This window comes from Schistocerca americana, chromosome 2, assembly GCF_021461395.2.
Source record: "Schistocerca americana isolate TAMUIC-IGC-003095 chromosome 2, iqSchAmer2.1, whole genome shotgun sequence".
In the NCBI taxonomy this organism is placed as follows: Eukaryota; Metazoa; Arthropoda; class Insecta; order Orthoptera; family Acrididae; genus Schistocerca; species Schistocerca americana.
This window is the reverse complement of record NC_060120.1, coordinates 284571102-284592896: the sequence shown is the minus strand read 5'-3', so window position 1 is coordinate 284592896 and position 21795 is coordinate 284571102. Positions and strand designations below refer to the sequence as shown.

The following is a 21795-nucleotide window of genomic DNA, read 5'->3' as shown; positions in this document are numbered from 1 at the left end:
CTATCTGCAGCCGGTCACACCCAGTGCGTTCAATAGCTGCCGGAAGGGCCTCCTCCACATTACGGACGAGACCCCCCGGCAAGCACACCGAGTGCACACTGGCATTCTTCCCCGACCTACCCGCTATTTTCCTAAGGGGCTCCATAACCCGCCTAACGTTGGAGCTCCCTATAACTAATAGGCCCGCCCTCTGTGACTGTCGGGACCTTGCCGGAGAATCGGCCACTGGCCCAACAGGCGAGGCATCCTGTGGTGGCTCGGAAACGATGTCATCACCACTAGGAAGCACCCCGTACCTGTTGGAAAGGGGTAAGGCAGCTGCCACGCGGCCAGATCCCACCTTCGCCTTTCGGCCAGGCACGCGCGAGCCCACCACTGTCCGCCATTCACCCTGGAGTGATGGCTGACCGGTAAGATGCTCACTGCCGGAAGACGCAGCGACATCAGGGGTTCCATGTGATTCCAAGGCCACCGAAGTAGGCATAGGTCTCACCACAGTTGCCCCAACGCCACTACGAGCCGACGCCTGCGCCTCGAGCTCGATGAGCCTAACAGACAAAGCCTCCACCTGCCCCCGAAGAGTGGCCAATTCTCCTTGCGTCCGCTCACAACAACCACAGTCCCTACACATGACTATGTTTACCCTACTCTATACGGTGACAAATTCCCAAGATAATCTTCTGATGAGCTACTCTGATAACCAAGAAACACTCACTGAAATACGAGACGCGAAAACTACGCTAGGTTTTCCCAGAAAAACTATTTAAAAGCTAAGCGCAGCAAATAAGTACAAAAACGCTTTATACAAACAGTACTCGCTGCTGCTGGTGCTCTCGCTCTGGCTGTCACAAGACAACTGCTGATTCAAGTGACTAGTGGCTAACGACCGCGAAACAAACAAAAGACGGTTTTAGGGCGCTTTCTGTTCTAAACGATCAAGAAAACACTAAGAAATCTAACACGAAAACTACGTAAAGTTTTATCAAGAACTGTTAGTTACTATGCAGAGCAGATAAACACAAATAGAATCCCTTCCTTAGTGGAAGGTCGTAAACAAAATGCAAAATAAACGCTTTATACAAACAGTACTCGCTGCTGCTGGTGCTCTCGCTCTGGCTGTCACAAGACAACTCCTTCCTTCAGGACTTTAACACTGAAATGAGCAAGTGTCCTACCTATTCTTTTCACGTAGACACTACATGTTTGTATCCTGATCAGAAGATGACCGTTTAACTGGTTGAAACTAGTAATCACTGCTTCCTATATTTCGATCTACAGCTTTAATTCTCGTTGTAGTTTCCTAAGCACGTTAATTGGTCGCTTTTTTTCATATGACATATATTTGTAGTGCTCTAAAGAGAGAGACAATAGTGAATGTAATTGTGGAATAAATGAAAGGATAATGGCTGAATCTTAACGGCTTGAATACTTTGACAATAAGCGGGCAGTACTTTAGTAATTATCTCCATTTTGAAGGGTGACCCATTACTGTTTTGGCTGCTCGTAATGATTGTCGCTATTATAACAGATATGTCATTATAATAATAAATGCGTATTAACCATTACGTGCTGTAGCTCAGTAGGTCTCAATGCCACGCTAGATGAGTTGTCATACGTGCTGGATATTTAGATTTAGATGTTGAAGAAAGCAAAGAAAAGAAAAAGAAAAAAAAAATACTGCTTCGATTGCTGCGTTGCCGACCTTGCCAACGGTCGAATCCAAGCACACATAACAGCGAATTTTGGATAATGTATGTACGGATTTTTGTTCCAGACTCTTCTCACACTGAAGAGCCTTCAGTAAGCAATTGCCCGTCTCAACGGCTAAGTCGTAAGTTCTCCTCTGTCAAAAGTGGAAATGATCTGCACTGTTGGTAAATGTGGACTGACGTCACCGCAAGTCTGGCGTACTGCTCCTTTAGCTGGGGAACAATTATTTTGCCAATAAGAAGTACGAGGGTCAATTGCACGACCAATTAAGGTCAACTATTGCCTTCTGTTTGGTTGACGCTCCATTGTAGAACTGTGAGCCTGTCGGACTTCAGAATGGTCCCGCCTGCCATGAGTGTATGAACGTCACACGTTTCTGTATGACATGTGAAATAATATGTATTCCTCCAAAGGATGCTAAGAATATAGGAGATGTAACAAAAAAATAAACAAGACTGTCCTCATTACCAAGTTTCCATTTGCCATGGTAGCTATTTTTCTACCACGCTAAACATGACTGTATTGTATGGATGGCCGATTCATTCCCACATGACACACACAATTTTACGGGATCATGACAGACTCTTTCAATAGGAAACGTTGTGTATGACTTGCGCGGATTTCCCCACAGTTGATGATTCACTTTCATACAGTGTTGTGCTCCAGATGTACATTCTAAGAAATTCCTTCCTCAAATTGGGATCCATGTTTGATACTAGTAGACTTATTAGAAGACTTATTTCCGTGAGGAACGCTTTCTTTGCCTGTGCCGGTCTTGTTATGCTTGCTATACCTCGTCTCCCCCCCCCCCCCCCCCCCCAAGCGGAAAGAATCCTTTCACTTCATCGACCAACTGATTCCCAATTTTGATGTCACGTTTGTGTCAATCATCTAATTTTTGCTGCTCCTCAATATTTTTGTTTCTTTTGGTTTACCTTTAATCCATATTCTGCTGTGGCATCTCCTCAACGTTTTTAGTTTTTTATCTTCTTCGTGTGTTGATCCGTGTTCCCTCATCTCTATTAATATTTCTGTGGTTTTCATTTCGATATCTTACTACAAGCATTGCGTGCAGTTTCAATCTTATTTCCCCAGTCTGGTGTAATAATTGAGCCACTGACCCTAGCTTATGACATTTATGTTTTACTCAGCTACACCATATTTTTATAAAACTAGCTGTAATCTTATCATTGACCTTAGCTTATGACAATTAAGTATTAATTAGCTGTACCATTTTTTTTAAACTAGTTGTTCGCAGCCACGTGTTACTGTGGCTCAGTGTAGTTAAATGGAAAAGAAAGAAAAGAAAAGAAAAGCACACGTTTCTAATCTGTAGGGGACGTGGATATACATCCTAGTCTCATTCCCTTTGTCCATCTCCTCCCTCCTCTCTCTCCATCTCCTCCAACCTATTCTTTTGCCTTCTGTGCACCCATCACCTCCTCCCCCATTTTTCTCCATCTCTGCTTGATTTTATAGCCAGTTTTAGAGTGTTTATATTTTTAATCAAGTTTTTGTTGATTCATAATGTCCATATGAAGTAAAATAACGCCAGCACTATGTTTCCTGGATATGTTGCAGGCTTCGGCCGTGGTGGTGCTGAGAGCTACGTCTACAAGAAGTAGGTGCTGGGACCCTGGTCTGACGGCTACACCACCACAGCAAGGCTACCAGTGTGCACCTCTTCACACTCTAGATTCTAGAACAAACCACATCTTGTGCACAGCCTTGGCCGCCAGCTCCACGACTCACATAAAAAACACATTCATCATGTTAATTGGGTACTAATTAAGTGATTCATATTTTTGCCTGAAATTTAAAGGAGGAATGTATTTTTATAGTAAGATTTTGAAGAATATGTGACTGATTACACAGAATGTAATTAAGTTGCATTTTTAACATAATTACTGTAGGGGAAGCTTTTCAGATGTAATTTCCATCATTAACTTATTTTTAATAAATGCTATGATAATACAGTATAATGTCACTTTTGCTAGTTAACCTCTGTTACCCTTACCATATTCCTCATATGCAGTTTCACTTTTGGAAACATAACAGAGCATCATACTGCAAACATCATTTTGGAAACATAACAGAGCATCATACTGTATGAATTCAGAGTAATCAGTTATGGTAATTAACACAGTGTACATGCTACTAACTTCTCGTCTTGAATGTAGAACACATGCTCTGGAGCAAACCAGTAACATCTCTTGACATGGTGGAAAATACCAAAGACAACTGTCTATCTTGTTCATGCCAACAGTGAGAACTTGCTTACAACACTGCAATAGCACAATTACTTTAAGTTCAGCAATGACTTCTGGGAATTTGCAGGAGGTGCCTACCACAGGATCTCGAGTTTCTGCTTCATTAGGAAACATACTTCTGTGCCACACTGAACACATTGTATTAACATTAAGAGTATCCAAAAAAGCAGAAACTCTTGTTCTGAGTAGCACATGTGGATGAGATCTTATACCTAATACACTAGCAACAAAGAAAAATAGACAAAGTGGCTACTGAACAACCAGAGTGCATACAAAGTTCATATTCATTACAGAAAAGTATAAAATACAACAAAAACAAAACAGTCTATGTACTATATTTGTTTATAATCCCACAAAAGTAACAGAATCTTACAATAAAGAACAAATCAACATCTCTGTTCCAAACAAGCAGTGGTGACATTTTACAGTATATTCAGCACAGTTAACACTCAAGACAGACTTGAAGCATGACGTAAGTTGCTGCAAAATAACATGTACACCATTAACTTTGTTACAAAAATTGACCAACCAAATTATAATGTAAATAATAACAAAACTCTGGAAACACAACCACCATCAACAACTCAACATTACACAAAACAGCACACTCAGTAACAAATCATAGTACTTCATGAATTGTACTGTAAGTGCTTAACATGGTGTAATTTTCCAAGCTGGTACATTCTGAGATTAAAAGTTTCCAGACACCTGTTAGTGGACACTGATATGGGACGTGGCCACCCTTGACCTTTATGGTGGCTTGAACTCTGCTGGGGGACACTTTGTACAAGGTGTCGCAATGTCTGTGAGGAGTGGCAGCTTATTCTTCCTCAAGAATGAAAAACAGAAGGTAGTAATTTTGGACGCTGAGATCCGAAGTCTTTTTTTCTAGCACATATCCCAAAGGGTGTTCCACTGAGTTCAGGTCAGGAGTCTGGGCACGCCACTCCATTGCATGAATGTTGTTGTCCACAGACTGTTGCTTCACAGATGCTGCTTAACGACAGAGCGCATCATTTCATATACATCATAACATATTTTATTTTTATATGGTTATTTTTCTAGTTATTTTTAATGTTAAAATGTCAGCTCAACCATCTATTTACAATGTAAAAAAAAACAATTTATGTGTTTCAAAGATAAAATCTTCATCATCAGAATAACCTTACAACAGTCTCTGCAAGGGACCAATATAAAAAATAAACAAGACCAATAAAAATAGTAGTAAAAATAACATGGGCACTTCCATCGCAGCCATGTCCTCTTTCAGGTATACATCCACATCTTTTGTCAACTGATAAAATAGATGAAAATTGAATTCCCCATGATATCACAGTAACAGCTGTATGTGTACCCAGCCTGTGTATCTTTCTGAAAGGAACATTCTGCAGGCAAAAACAGAACTAAGCCTAGTGAGCCGTTTGTGAATGTAAACATGAAATCCAGATAGATTACTGAAAAAATTGAATCTGAATACTATACCAAAGAAACAAAGATGTATACCTACGCCAGGCAGCTTGGAAATTGAAATCTTGTCAGGGGTACTTCACACTGCACAGTAAACTTTTTCATCTAAATAGCCAAAAACTTTCTGCCTTTTGCTGTCAAATTTGTAGAATCTCTAAATGAGCAAGATAGAATGACTGGCTAAATATCATAAAACTGATAGCCAGAACTAACTTTACCACAAAAACATGTGAATAAATTAATTTGCAAGAAGCAGCACATGAATTTAAAGGAGAATGGCATGTGGAATGCTTAGAGTCACAATTCCATCCATCGGTAGTCTTCTCAGAAAGTAGTTAATATTTTCAAATCTTTTAAAGTCGATGCCATATTTCAGACCAACAGCACACTGCAATTTAAGCTAAGAAAAACTTTACACCATGAAGTTGACAAATACGATAGGACTGATTTCTACAAAATTCAATGCTACACCTGTAATATGAATGGTGTAAGCTAAACAGTTAGGTCTGATAAGTTAAGGTAGAAAGAACATAGGGACGTATTTCAGCTTAGAAATTTTGAGAAGTCAGCCATAGTCATGTATATTCATGAAACTGGCCTTCATGTGTGGGGACTGAGTTTGCAATTTTGCATACAAAAGATAAAGTCAAGAAAGTTGATCTACTAGAACAACTGGAGATTACTGTACAGAGCATCAGAAATCATAATACATTAAACAGCCCTTACAGGTTACACAAGCAACTTCTTCAGAAACTTTTCAGACATTTTTAATATCTGTCAATTGTTTAATGGCTTTACAGTTTTTTGTTCATTACAAGATTTGAATATCCAGACTGTCTGGCATAGATAATCTTTGACATTTTCTCTAGATTTCATGATTACATTCAAGAAGTGTTCACTCACAGTAGTTCCGTGTTTCCCTGTGCACTGTGGCTTTCAGGAAGGTACACAGACCTTGTACGCATATGGCTGTTATTGTGACAGTGCCAGTGCAACATATAGGTTTCAGTTTTAGTCTATTTCATCACATGATGGTGATGTGGATGAATGTCCTAAGAAAACACAACTGCAAGGGAAATACGCATGTCATTTTATTATTATTTTTATAGTTCTTTTTTGTGTTTCATATTGTTCAATTTTAGAGATTCTCTGATGATTCAACCTGGTTCAATCAGCATATTATCAATACCAAAACGATTTTCATACGAGCATATTGTAAGGTACTCCTAATGTCATTTGGATGCACTGAAGTATGTATATAATAAGCCGTCAGCGTAAGTTAAATTTGCATGATGCTTAATTTGATTTAAGAGACACATCACAATTTTGATGTTAGGATTGTTTGACATGGTAATGGCATACAGGGAACTAGTATTAAAAAAAAGTAGCTTTTTTTGAAGGGAAGCAGTAGCATTTGGGCGGTTGGGGAGGGGTTGTGGGGCGTTGTTGTGCTGAGAGTCATGGCACACAACAGCTACATATCTTCATATTTTTTCAAGATGGCGCTGTATTTTTTTTTTTTTTTTGCCCAGGATGAAGCTGGCAACACTTATACAGCTAGGTACCTTAATGCATGTAACTAGTATTGTTGTTTTTATTCTGGAAGATAAATAAACATTATTTAAAGTCTTTTTTTGTCCTTAATAAAGTTTAAAGATTGTCTTAAACGTAAAAATGGATCTGTGGACCTGCAACCTGGACAAGCAAACACCGTAAGTATATCCATAGGAGTTGCGCATTTAGGAATATATGTTGTAAGTGGAGGCTCGAATTAATGCCATTTAAAATAAACCATAAGTAGATCTCAGCACCACGACACAATCCTCCCTGTCTCCATAGTATTCTGTACTGTGGCAATATATGTTATAAATGGAGGTAAGTATTAACTGTATTTTTCTTACTTGTCACTTCTTCTTCCGTGTGTTTTTGCTTTTAGGAAGCTTTAATTGTCTAGTGTTAGTAATAGTGTTCCATAGATTTCATGTTTGTTTTGAACACAGAGAGGAGCCATAGTGCCAGTAGTGCTAGTATCTGTTTTGAATACAGTCCAGAGACAGGTAGTGCTAGTTTTCATTGTTTTCTACAAGAAGAGTCTAGTAACCACAGTTTAGTCAACTATCGGCTGCCTCTAGTGAATTAGCCGTCTAGTTAAAAGTTGATTCACTCTCTACAGGAAATTGATTTCTTAGGATGGATAGGATGTGTGACTGCTGTGTACAGACGCAAGAGGAGATGGTCACTGTTCGTGAACAGCTGAACGTGTTGATGGCCGCGGTCAGCCGTCTTCAGGCTGCTGCCTCGGAGTGTAGCGGCAGTGGGGAGTCTGGTGCGTGGCATGATACACCCCAGGTGTTACATGCTTCACCCACTGTTCCTGCTGTCGAGACATCTTCGCGGGTACCGGGCGCGGTTGGGCCACCCTCTCCCCAAGGGGAGTGGCGGGTTCAGCGGCGTTCGCGGCGCACGAGGCGGAGGGTCAATGTGGAGGCTGGCCGTGTGGCATCGCCCGCTCTGCCTGTGAGTGGACATGTGGCCGCTCCTTCAGCAAGGTCCGAGCTGGCACACGGGGGGAGGGGTTTATTAGTGATTGGGAGCTCCAACGTTAGGCGGGTGACGGAGCCCCTTAGGGAAATAGCGGAAAGGTCGGGGAAGAAGGCCAGTGTTCACTCTGTGTGCTTGCCGGGGGGTCTCATCCGAGATGTGGAGGAGGCCCTGCCGGCGGCGATAGAGAGCACTGGGTGCACCCGACTGCAAATTGTTGCTCATGTCGGCACCAATGACTCCTGCCGTCTGGGTTCAGAGGTCATCCTCAGTTCATACAGGCGGTTGGCGGAGTTGGTGAAGGCGAAAGCCTCGCTCGCGGGGTGGAATCTGAGCTAACTATTTGTAGTATCGTTCCCAGAACCGATCGCGGTCCTCTGGTTTGGAGCCGAGTGGAAGGCTTAAACCAGAGGCTCAGACGATTCTGCGGAGATCTTGGGTGCAAATATCTCGACCTCCGCTATCGGGTGGAGAAATGTAGGGTCCTCCTTGAATAGGTCAGGCGTGCATTACACGCAGGAAGCGGCTACAAGGGTAGCGGAGTACGTGTGGAGTGCACATGTGGGTTTTGTTAGGTTAGAGAATTCCCTCCCTAGGCCCGACAAGACGCCTCCCGAGAGGCGGCAAGGTAGGAGTAGGCAAAATGCAACAGGGAATAACAATATTAATGTGCTAATAGTAAACTGCAGGAGCGTCTATAGAAAGATCCCAGAACTGCTCTCATTAATAAACGGTCACAATGCCCACATAGTACTAGGGTCAGAAAGTTGGCTGAAACCAGATGTAAACAGTAATGAAATTCTAAACTCAGATTGGAATGTATACCGAAGAGACAGGCTGGACAGTGAAGGGGGAGGCGTGTTTATATTGATAAAAAGTACAATAGTATCGAAGGAAATTGACGGAGATCCGAAATGTGAAATAATTTGGGTGAAGATCACGGTTAAAGCAGGCTCAAACATGGTAATTGGATGTCTCTATAGGCCCCCTGGCTCAGCAGTTGTTATGGCAGAGCACCTGAAGGAAAATTTGGAAAATATTTCGAGTAGATTTCCCCACCGTGTTATAGTTCTGGGTGGAGATTTTAATTTGCCAGATTTAGACTGGGAGACTCAGACGTTCATAACGGGTGGGAGGGACAAAGAATCCAGTGAAATTTTTTAAGTGCGTTGTCTGAAAACTACCTTGAGCGGTTAAACAGAGAACCGACTCGTGGCGATAACATATTAGACCTTCTGGTGCCAAACAGACCGAACTATATGAAACAGTTAACGCAGAACAGGGAATCAGCTATCATAAAGCGGTTACTGCATCGATGATTTCGGCCGTAAATAGAAATATTTAAAAAGGTAGGAAGATTTTTCTGTTTAGCGAAAGTGACAAAAAGCAGATTTCAGAGTACCTGACGGCTCAACACAAAAGTTTTGTCTCAAGTACAGATAGTGTTGAGGATCAGTGGACAAAGTTCAAAACCATCGTACAATATGCGTTAGATGAGTATGTGCCAAGCAAGGTCATAAGAGATGGAAAAGAGCCACCGTGGTACAACAACCGAGTTAGAAAACTGCTGCGGAAGCAAAGGGAACTTCACAGCAAACACAAACATAGCCAAAGCCTTGCAGACAAACAAAAATTACGCGAAGCGAAATGTAGTGTGAGGAGGGCTATGCTAGAGGCGTTCAATGATTTCGAAAGTAAAGTTCTATGTACTGACTTGGCAGAAAATCCTAAGAAATTTTTGTCTTATGTCAAAGCGGTAGGTGGATCAAAACAAAATGTCCAGACACTCTGTGACGAAAATGGTACTGAAACCGAGGATGACAGACTAAAGGCCGAAATACTAAATGTCTTTTTCCAAAGCTGTTTCACAGAGAAAGACTGCACTGTAGTTCCTTCTCTAGAACGTCGCACAGATGACAAAATGGTAGATATCGAAATAGACAACAGAGGGATAGAGAAACAATTAAAATCGCTCAAAAGAGGAAAGGCCGCTGGACCCGATGGGATACCAGTTCGATTTTACACAGAGTACGCGAAGGAACTTACCCCATTTTTTTAGCGGTGTACCGTAGGTCTCTAGAAGAGCGTAGCGTTCCAAAGGATTAGAAAAGGGCACAGGTCATCCCCGTTTTCAAGAAGGGACGTCGAACAGAAGTGCAGAACTAAAGACCTATATCTCTAACGTCGATCAGTTGTAAAATTTTGGAACACGTATTATGTTCGAGTATAATGACTTTTCTGGAGACTAGAAATCTACTCTGTAGGAATCAACATGGGTTTCTAAAAAGGCGATCGTGTGAAACCCAGCTCCCGCTATTCGTCCACGAGACTCAGAGGGCCATAGACACGGGTTCCCAGGTAGATGCCGTGTTTCTTGACTTCCCCACAGTCGTTTAATGAACAAAGTAGGAGCATATGGACTATCAAACCAATTGTGTGATTGGATTGAAGAGTTCCTAGATAACAGAACGCAGCATGTCATTCTCAATGAAGAGAAGTCTTCCGAAGTAAAAGTGATTTTTTCAGGTGTGCCGCAGGGGAGTGTCGTAGGACCGTTGCTATTCACAATATACATAAATGACCTTGTGGATGACATCGGAAGTTCACTGAGGCTTTTTGCGGATGATGCTGTGGTATATCGAGAGGTTGTAACACTGGAAAATTGTACTGAAATGCAGGAGGATCTGCAACGAATTGACGCATGGGGCAGGGAATGGCAATTGAATCTCAATGTAGACAAGTGTAACGTGCTGCGAATACATAGAAAGAAAGATCCCTTATCATTTAGCTACAATATAGCAGGCCAGCAACTGGAAGCAGTTAATTCCATAAATTATCTGGGAGTACGCATTAGGAGTTATTTAAAATGGAATGACCATATAAAGTTGATCGTCGGTAAAGCAGATGCAAGACTGAGATTCATTGGAAGAATCCTAAGGAAGTGCAATCCGAAAACAAATGAAGCAGGTTACAGTACGCATGTTCGCCCACTGCTTGAATACTGCTCAGCAGTGTGGGATCCGTACCAGATAGGGTTGATAGAAGAGAGAGAGAAGATCCAACGGAGAGCAGCGCGCTTCGTTACAGGATCATTTAGTAATCGCGAAAGCGTTACGGAGATGATAGATAAACTCCCGTGGAAGACTCTATAGGAGAGACGCTCAATAGCTCGGTACGGGCTTTTGTTGAAGTTTCGAGAACACACATTCACCGAGGAGTCAAGCAGTATATTGCTCCCTCCTGCGTATATCTCGCGAAGAGACCACGAGGATAAAATCAGAGAGATTAGAGCTCACACAGAGGCATACCGACAATCCTTCTTTCCACGAACAATACGAGACTGGAATAGAAGGGAGAACTGATAGAGGTACTCAAGGCACCCTCCGCCACACACCGTCAGGTGGCTTGCGGAGTATGGATGTAGATGTAGATGTAGAATCCTCCTTGTCCCTTAGTCTTGCTATACTGCAGGATATTGTTCACCAGTTCTGTACAAGGTAAGGCACACCAACTACTGCAGATGGCTGTCTAAATGAGTCAAGGCACATTACAACCAGAATGCTGAGACATACACAGACGTCTAGGCTCCATGCCCTTGCAAACATCTGAAATGAGTATAGGCCACAGTCAGAGAAAGGAACAAGCTTCAGGCTCTTATATTCTCGAAAACATTTCCAGTCCACTCTGGGCTGGAATTTCGAATTTCCATGGGAATCCCTTTGTCCCAGGACTCTGCTGACATCCAACCCCACCCCACCCCTACCCTCCGGGAATAGGCGTGAAATTAAAATTGGCGGTATCCTTCCTGGGACTCCAACTCTGGTCCTCTTGGACCCCCCTAACACAATTAAACAACCAGAGGCGCTTGAGGGAAATACAAAATCGCGGTGCCCTTTCTGGGACTCGAACCATGATTCTACTGGATGGAAGGGCCAAGTGCACCCCCAACACATGGAAACTGTCTAGATGCGGGAGAGGAAGGTTAGGTTAGCGAACTTTATTTATTTTGGTAGGAAAACACACAAATATCGATTCTAATTACGTAATCACAAATATTGGTCCTAATTACAAAACTATAGGCGTAGGGCTACACAAGGACGGCATAAAATTGCAATACAGCGCAAAAACTGACGATACCATACAACTAGTGTTATCGTGCTGGGAAAAAAAATTCGTAATACCACTCGAAAGTAACGCAAACCTCGATCCTAATTACGTAATTAATCACAAAGATCGGGCCTAATTTCACAACTACATGCATAGCGCTACACAAGGAAGGCATAAAAGCGCAATACACTGCAAAAACTGACTATATGATACAAAGGGCGTTCAAAAAGTTTGGCACAGTCGTCTCTAATTTTTATATTTTCTGCAGCAGGAGAATGAAATTTTTTGTGCACATACTTGGAATATTTAGCTATACATTGAGCCTACTGAATATAGCCTCCATCAGCTGTGGCGCATCTGGCCCAGCGTTCTTTCCATGATGTAAATGCACTTTGGTAAAATTCTGGGCATTGATTTTTACACCACCGCTTGACACAGGAAATAAGGTCTTTCTCACTATTAAATGTTTTACCGTGCAGCTAGGCCTTCAGACTACCACCAAGAGGCTGGTCCCGGCGGAGGTTCGAGTCCTCCCTCGGGCATGGGTGTGTGTGTTTGTCCTTAGGATAATTTAGGTTAAATAGTGTGTAAGCTTAGGGACTGATAACCTTAGCAGTAAAGTCCCATAAGATTTCACACACATTTGAACATTTTTTTGAACCACCAAGAGGTATAAATCAGACGGAGCCAAGTCCGACCTGTAGGGAGAATGAGGAACAATTTTCCAAACCATTTTCCTGATTTTCTCCTACATCATAAGGGCTGCATGGGGTCTGACATTGTCATGGTGTAGTCTAAGCTCACCCTGAAGCTTTGGTCTTGATGGCATGTCGCAGCTTGTCCAATGACAGACAGTAATAGTCCGTATTAATAGTGGAGCCAGGTTCCAAAAAGTCAATGAAAATAACACCATACTGATCCCAGAAGAAGGAGGCCATCACCTTTCGGCCTGCTGTTCGTGAAAGTCTTGGTTTCTTCTTCCGAGGGGAACTCGGATGACGCCACTTCATGGATTGGGTTTTGCTCTCAGGTTCATACAGAAACAACCATGTTTCATCCTGGGTAATGGTGCCGTCAAAACACTGTCTCCACACTTCAGTAAAGGTCTTCATGAGACCCTCACACACATTCTTCCTCGTCGTTTTCATTTCTCTTGTCAGTAATCTAGGCACCCAACGTGCACAGATTTCTCTGTACCCTAGTGGCTGTACCAGTGATACCACACTACCCAAGACAAACGAGTCATTTCAGCAAGCTGTCGTGTCATCACACATCTGTCATTTTGGATGATTTCATCAATGGACTCCTTATTCACATCACTCACTGCCGTCAGTGGTCTACCGCATCGTGGATTGTCTAGTAGAGAGAAATCACCTTTTTTAAACCTCTGCAACCACCGCTGGATACTGCTGCGATCCACTGTGCCCTCCGCATAAACAGGGAGCAACTTCCTGTGAATCGATGTGGCAAAGTCATCGGCGGTCTTGTAGAGGAACTCCATCACGACCGTTGTTGCAACCTGACATTTACTTCACGGTCCATTATGGCTCACCTGTAAATAAAAGAAAATACTTTTATGTACTAACTTATAGCTAAGTGTTCCAAGTATGATCACAAAAAAATTCATTCTCCTCCTGCAAGAAATACAAAAAATTAGAGACGACTGTGCAAAACTTTTTGAACGCCCTTTGTACAACTGGTGTTGTCGTGCTGGGAAAAAATTTCGCAATGCCACTCGAAACTAGGGAAAGACACCGTCAAACTCTACCCTACACCTACAAGCTCGCGGGAAAAAGGCTGGGATGTAAGGTACTCTCTTCATTCTTTTTGGTGGGAAATACGTGCAACTGATGAGATGCTGCTGTTGGTCAGAGAGGAGTTTAAAAAGCATATTACCTGTAAGCGTACAGTATCTATCGTCGTTTGACATCAGAGTTCGCTACAGATGCAAAAACCATTCTGCAGCCCAGGTAAACAAAGCCAATACACGCTATCACAACTGTTGGAAAAAATGCGTCGCGGTTCTAATTACACGTCGAAATTGTCGTGAAAAAGCTGCACTTATAATGGACGTCATAATGCAGCACAAGTACTAGGGGGAAATCATCATCCTAAAATATTGCAGAGTGCAGAGGCAGTGGTAGTTGAACATGTGTTCTCCTTGATAGACGTCCACAAACTGCCGAGAATCGAGGCCCCCTTCCTCTCTCCATCCACCTATGGGGAAGAAGTGGAAGATTTTAACAATAGCGTCATGGAGGAGATACGGAGAAAAAATCCACGAATGCTCTCGCCTAGAAGAACTGCAGGAAGAAAATTAGATATGTATTAGAGTTCGAGAAAATACCTTCTCTGTATTTGTCAAATTACTGGTTGGAGAAAGAAATAGATGATTCAGCTGTGGATTTAGGTTTTAAGTTAAAAATTAAATTGGACATTATTAAAACTAGACCTATCAAAAATAAGGAAAGAGTTGTTTTCTGTGTGTAAATGTATATGCAAAAGTTAACAAATATTTTGTAAGAGGATATTTACCTGTCATATTCGCTAACCTACCAAAAATCCTAAGACATTTCCTACATACATCGATCTATGTGCCTGTATTTCGGAACAGGAAGTGAGTGGTTGTATGGCCTTGATAAGTAGTTGAAACTAGGTAGTTGAAAGCGTAGCGAACCCCTTTTCTTACCTATATGAAGGCTCTGTGGGAGTGACTTTCTGTTTCGCAATCAGCCGACTTTTGAAATAGCTATCTGGAGCGTCCTCCAGATGGGCAGGGTTATGCTACTTAATTTCCCTTTTGTGTTGTCTACAACTGCCACCTGAAGGCATGGCGCATATCGGTAGTGCAGCGGAGGACCTGCAGCTGTACGAGGGTCGGCAGAAAAACAGTAAAGGGCGCCAGACACAACTGCTTTCTGTCTAGGAGGGGTGGTGCGTGGGGGCTCTGTCGCTATATTTTAGACGAGCAAGTTGCTCTTGAGGCGTTCGTCCTTTTATCTCCTATCGTTTAGTTGAATCAACACGCTACTGGTGTAGGAACGTCGCCTTAAGGTGGCGGGCAGATGGTGGAAAGCCATGTGGGGCGAGCGACTGCAGAGGGTGGCAGCAAAATTGTGGACAGCGGCATGCTTGCGCCGCAAGGCGCTCGGTGGAGCCACTGGCCATTTGAAGGAGCACATTCAACTACCGCCTCCTCTGCAGTCTTTTAGGACGATGATTTTTCCCAGTACATGTGATGCATTTTTTCCCCACCAGTTGTGGTAGCATGTATTAGCTTCGATTACCTGTGCTGCTGGATGGTTTTTGAGCAGACATCTGTAACGAACTCTGACGTCAAACAACGATAGATTCTGTATGCTTACAGGTAATACTCTTTTTAAACTCCTCTCTGTCCAACAGCAGCATCTCGTCAGTTGAACACATTTCCCGCCAAAAAGAATAAAGATAGTACCTTACACCCCAGCCTTTTACCCGCCAGCTTGTAGGTGTAGGCTAGAGTTTGAGGGTGTCTGTCGCTAGTTTCGTGTGGTATAGTGAAATTTTTTCCCAGCAAGATAACACCAGTTGTATAGTATCGTCAGGTTTTGTGGTGTATTGCTCTTTTACGCCATCCTTGTCTAGCGCTATGCATATAGTTGTGTAATTAGGACTGATATTTATGATTAATTAGATAATTAGGATCGATTTTTGCGTCAGTTTCCCAACCAAAGCAAGTAAAGTACACTAACGTAACGTTCCTCTCCCGCATCTGGACAGTTCCCGTGTGTTAGGGGGTGCACTTGGGCTTTCCACCCAGGAGCCCCCGGATTCGAGTCCTGGAAAGGGCACCACCAATTTTAATTTCCCGTCAACAACAGGGTGGGGGGAGGGGGATGTCAGCACAGCCCTCGCACAAAGAAATTCCCGCCAAAAGGTCTTAATTCCCGCCAAAACTGGAAATTCCCGCCAATAGGGTAGGGGGTTGGGGAGGGGGCTGGGGCACACGTGCAGCTGAGAAAACACGTGACGTCATCTAGGGGTGGGAGGGGTGGTCGGAGGCTGGCATGGTTAATTGATCAATTTAATTAATTTGCATATCAGTTTGATATCCAAATTGTGCTGACTTCCCCAATGCCCTACTACTCACGCATTTCTTGCCGACGCATCCCATGTTTCGTAATTATTACCATCCAAAATCAGATCATTCTTTTTGAGACACCCTGTATATACTGCTGAAGTTCGGACGCAAAAATTTGATGTGTGGGATTATCTGCAAGTTATAAACACGGGCGTAGTGTCATAGTATGTAGTTTTCGAGTTTTTGTTAATTAACTGTCATTTCGAATTGTATAAAATGAAGACTACTCAAATTCTCTGTCTAATGGAGGCAAAAAACCTCGAAACAAATTTTTGTCTGCATAAAACAACTTTATCATAAAAAGATTACATTATTCTAAAGGAAATATATTTTTTCTGATTCTTGAGTGCTTGCCTAGTAAGGTCATTAATGAAGTCATCAATTTCATCTTTATCCAGACATTTATCGACGTAGTCATCGTTTGTAAGTTTGATAAGCGTAAAGAGAGAACAATTATGAAACAATTCATTTTCCAGTCACAATCTTAGTAATATAAAGAAGTTGTGAATTTTTTTTGTTTGAAGTAATCAGTCTTCTGGCTGGTTTAGTGTGCCCCGCCAAGAATTCAACTCTTGTGTCAACTTCTTCATCTCAGAGTAGCACTCGCAACCTATGTCCTCCATTATTGCTGGATGTATTCCAATTTCTGTCTTCCTCTGCAGTTTTTGCCTCTACAACTCCCTCCAGTACCATGGAAGTCATTTCCCGATGTCTTACCAGATGTCCTATCATCCTTCCCCCTTCCTCTTGTCCGCGTTTTCCTCATATTGCTTTCCTCTCCGATCCTGCGGAATCCTGCGGGAAACCTCCTCATTCCTTACCTTGGCAGTCCAACTAATTTCATCATTCGTCTGCAGCATCACGTCTCAAATGCTTCGATTCTCTTCTGTTCCAGTTTTCCCACAGTTCATGTTTTGCACCATACAATGCTGTGCTCTAAACGTACATTCCTCAAATATGTAGCTACCCGTGGCCAGGATGCCCTTTTTGGCATTGCTAGTCTGCTTTATACATACTCCTTGCTCCGTCCCTCATGGGTAGCGTAAGTAGAGGAATTCCTTAACTTCAGCTGCTTAGTGACCATCAATTCTGATATTAAGCTTCTTGCAATTCTCATTTTTGCTACTTCTCATTACTTCTGTCTTTCTTCGATTTATTCTGAGTCCATATTCTTTACCCATTCCATTCAGTAGATCACGTAATTCTTCGCTTTGAGTGAGGACAACAATGTCATTAGTGAATCATATCATTTATATCGTTGCACCTTGAATTTTAATTCCACTTCTGAAGCTTCATTTTATTTTCACTACTTCTCTGATGTATAGATTGAGCAGTCGTTGTGAAAGACTACATCCCTGTTGTACACCATTTTTAATCCGAGGGCATCATTCCTGATGTTCCACTCTTATTATTTCCTCTTGGCTCTTGCACACGTTATATATTACTAGCCTCCTCCCCTGTAGCTTACCCCTAATTCTCTCAAAATTTCGAACTTCTTGCACCATTTGACATTGTCGAACGCTTTTTCCAGGACGACAAATCCTATGAACATGTCTTGATTTTCATAATGAGATTTTCACTCTGCAGCGGAGTGTGCGCTGATATGAAAGGTAAAGGCACCAGAGAGGTAGTTCTGACGTAGCAGTTGATAATGGAAGCAAGACTAAAGAAAAATTAAGACATGAAACTTCCTGGGAGATTAAAACTGTGTTCCGGAACGAGACTCGAACTTGGGACCTTTGCCTTTCGCGGGCAAGTGCTCCACTATCTGAGCTCCCAAGCTTGCCCGCGAAAAGCAAAGGTCCCAAGTTCGAGTCTCGTTCCGGAACACAGTTTTAATCTGCCAAGAAGTTTCATGTCTTGATTTTTCTTTAGTCTTGCTTCCATTATCAACTGTTACTTCAGAACTGCCTCTCTGGTGCCTTTACCTTTCCTAAAGCCGAACTGATCATCATCTAACACATCCTCAGTTTTCTGTTTCATTCCTCTGTATATTATTTTTGAAACCAACTTGGATGCATGAGCTGTTAAGATGATTGTACGATTATTCTCGCACTTGTCAGTTCTTGCAGCCTACGGAACTGATATTTTTCCAAAAATCGGATGGTATATCGTTAGACTCATACATTCTATACACCAACGTCAATAGTCGTTCTGTTGCCACTTCCCCCGAAGATTTTAGAAATTCTGCTGGAATGTTATCTATCCGTTCTGCCTTATTTTATCTTAATTCTTCGATAGCTGTTTTAAATTCTGAATGGAATACTGGATCCCCTATCTCTTCAAAATCGACCTCTGTTTCTTCTTCTATCACACCATACAAATCTTCCCTCTCATAGAGATCTTCAATGCACTCTTTTCCCACTTATCAGCTCTTTTCTCTACATTTAACTGTGGAATTCCCGTTGCACTTCCAGTGTTACCACCTTTGCCTTTAATTTCACCGAAAGTTGTTTTGACTTGCCTATATGCTGAGTCAGTCGTTCCGATAATCATTTCTTTTTCGATTTCGTCTTAGCTTCCCTGCGCTTCCTGTTTATCTCATGACACAGCGACTTGTATTTCTGTATTCCTGTATTTCCCTGAACATTTTTGTACTTCTTTCTTTCATCGATCAACTGAAGTACTTCTTCTGTTACCCATGGTTTCTTCGGAGTTACCATCTTTGAACCTGCGTTTTTCTTTCAAACTTCAGTGATTGCCCTTTTTATAGATGTCCATTCTTCTTCAACTGCACTACCTACTGAGCTATTCTTTATTGCTGTATCTATAACTTTAGAGAACTTCAAGAGTATCTCGTCATTCCTTAGTACTTCTGTGTCCGCCCCAGTAGCTGAGTGGTCAGCGTGACGGATTGCCGTCCTCTGGGCCCGGGTTCGATTCCCGGCTGGGTCGGAGATTTTCTCCGCTCAGGGACTGGGTGTTGTGTTGTGTTCATCATCATTTCATCCCCATCCGGCGTGCAGGTCGCCCAATGTGGCGCCGAATGTAATAAGACCTGCGATATGGCGGCCGGACCTGCCCCGAGAGGGGCCTCCCGGCCAATGACGCCAAACGCTCATTTCCATTTCCAGTACTTCTGTATCCCACTTCTTTGCATATTGATTCTTCCTGACTAATCTCTTAAACTTCAGCCTACTCTTTATCACTACTACATTGTGATCTGAGTCTACATCTGCTCCTGTATACGTCTTACAATCCAGTATCTGATTTCGGAATCTCTGCCTGAGAATGATGTAATCTAACAAATCTTCCTGTATCTCCCTGCCTTTTCCAATTATAACTCCTCTTATGTTTCTTTAACAGACTATTCACTATTACTAGCTGAAATTTATTGTAGCCGTTCTCCTTTCTCATTCCTAGCATCAAGCCCATATTCTCCCGTAACCTTTCCTTCTACTCCTTCCCCTACAACTTCATTGCAGTCACCCATGAATATTAGATTTTCATCTCCCTTTATGTATGCGTTACCCGCTCTATATTCATATACTTCTTCTATCTCTTCATCTTCAGCTTGCGACATCAGCATGTATACCTGAACTATCGTTGTCCGTATTCGTTTGCTATCTATTCTGATGAGAACAACCCTATCTGTGAACAGTGCACAGTAACACAGTCTCTGCCCTGCCTTTCTATTTATGACGTGGGTGGAGATTCTTTTGGAAAACCGGGAATTCTCAGGGAGTTACATTGCACCTCGAAAAATCAGGGGATATCTCACAGAATTTCAGAAATTCATAAAGTATCAGGAAATTTAACTTAGCATTGTAATTCAAGTTTTTGTGAGCTTTATAAGCCACAAATTTTAAAATACCTAATATTTCAAAACGTACTACTTATATGAATGAATATTGGCCCCAATCTTGGTACAACTCCGTTTCTTGTCGGTTTTCAACCAAATATCAAAGGGCGCTGAAGCCAGTATCGATAAGGTGACCACACACTGCTGCCAACGAGATTTGGTTCTCGTTTCGAAATCCGAGGTTGGCTGTATGTCGCTTGTACTTCCAGATAGGATTCTTCAAATCATCGTCTCAGGGATAGTTGAGTTTTTGAGTTCATAGAACTTTACCAGCAAGAAATACGTTAATGGATGTATTTGCGTACGATTTATACTTTATTTAAAACTTACTGATTTCAAAAAAATGTGAAGTCTTACAGCCCACCAACTTCTGGCCAATGTTGGCACCAATGTGCAGTCGAAGGGAACAGAAACTTGCGTTGCAACATTGTTTGACGCGTAGCAAGTGTGTTGTTCAGTAACTGTTTTCATAGAGTTAATACGCTCCAGTGATTAAATTTTATTGTCACTTTTCAGTTTTCACAAGAAATGTAAAAATATTGTTTTCATTATAACATTTATTACGTGTTTATATAGTGTTTTCACAGCCAACTTTCGCAAATACGCGTTTACAACATATGATCAGAAGTCAACATAAAATGCATTACGCGTCTCTAGTAAACTAAAACTGATACAGCATTCTACTCTATACAAACAGGAAACTAGCTAGATCCGTGTTCACATATCTCAAAGTTCGTGTTTAAATGTCATTCATGCTGATTTGAACTTATTTTATATACTTTTTTCTTTTTTTCAGTGTTTAGTTCGTTATCCACTACTATGTTCTCTGCTTGTGGTTAAATATGTTTTTGGAAAAGTTTGTTTTAATTGTTAATGTTAAAAGATCGTTATTGTTCTGCGCTTGATGAAAGGGAGGTAGGTAGGTAGGGCTCAAGGTCATTATGAGTTTTGAAGCTGCGCATACATTGAGCTTGGAACATGTTTTCAAAATACGTTTCCGGTTGGTTCTTGTGGATATTGTTTCGAAACATGTTTTGAAATACGGAAGCAAATATTCATAGCAGTGTCGGTACGGACAGAAGAAAACAATTTTTCAGGTGGCTAATATATGTCAATGGCTCACCGCTGCACGGCACTAGCGCGTAATTATGTGTCGCATTGTGTCTCGTGTACAGAGTTGATGCGTGTTGTTTATTCGCTTGCTCTAGTGCGTTTTTCCGAAAAAATGGAGTGGTCAATGCAAAAGAATGTTGAGTTGTTACATATCGCTACACCAGGCTGAGGTCTGTTTGTTGAACATGTGAAGGAAGCAGTAAAAGAACAGCACAAAAAAGACGCTCTGCAGAGAATTGCTGCTACGTTCGTTCCCCTGTCACATTCATGAGCAACCCGGAAAGTAACGATACTTTGAGGAAGTAATTTTTGATGATTTTTGTGATATCATACCAAATGAGTAAAAATTCGATAAAATGCGTGTTTAACGATGTTTTTCATTCAGTTACCGTTACACAAACCTTAAGGGCTTCCACCAATACTCCCCTTAATTTCAGGAACTATTTGGAATTCAAAATCAGTGGATGACATGCAGGTGAAGTTACGAAAACCAGAGCCGTCTTCCGTGTTCAGCTCCTGTAGCAGAATATTCCTGCCATTTTTTTTCTAGTATGTTTTCGTCCGCCAACAACGACGAGGCCTCTCACTTTGTTTGCAAAGACTTTCTTAGAGTATTAATAGTTCAGCTTCACGTATCATTACAGGTTCCTCCGCAACAGACAACG

General features: G+C 42.0%; 1 protein-coding gene across 1 annotated transcript in view; it reads left to right on the top strand.

The window, feature by feature from the left end:
• The window catches only part of LOC124595623 (cysteine-rich protein 1-like), a 135078-nt gene extending 131389 nt beyond the window's left edge, over positions 1-3689 (top strand). The window contains exon 3 of the mRNA XM_047134444.1: positions 3292-3689. Within this exon, the coding sequence (XP_046990400.1) occupies positions 3292-3335 (44 nt within the window). The 3' untranslated portion in view covers positions 3336-3689. The remainder of the gene's footprint in view (positions 1-3291) is intronic.
• The last annotated feature ends 18106 nt before the right edge of the window (positions 3690-21795 follow it).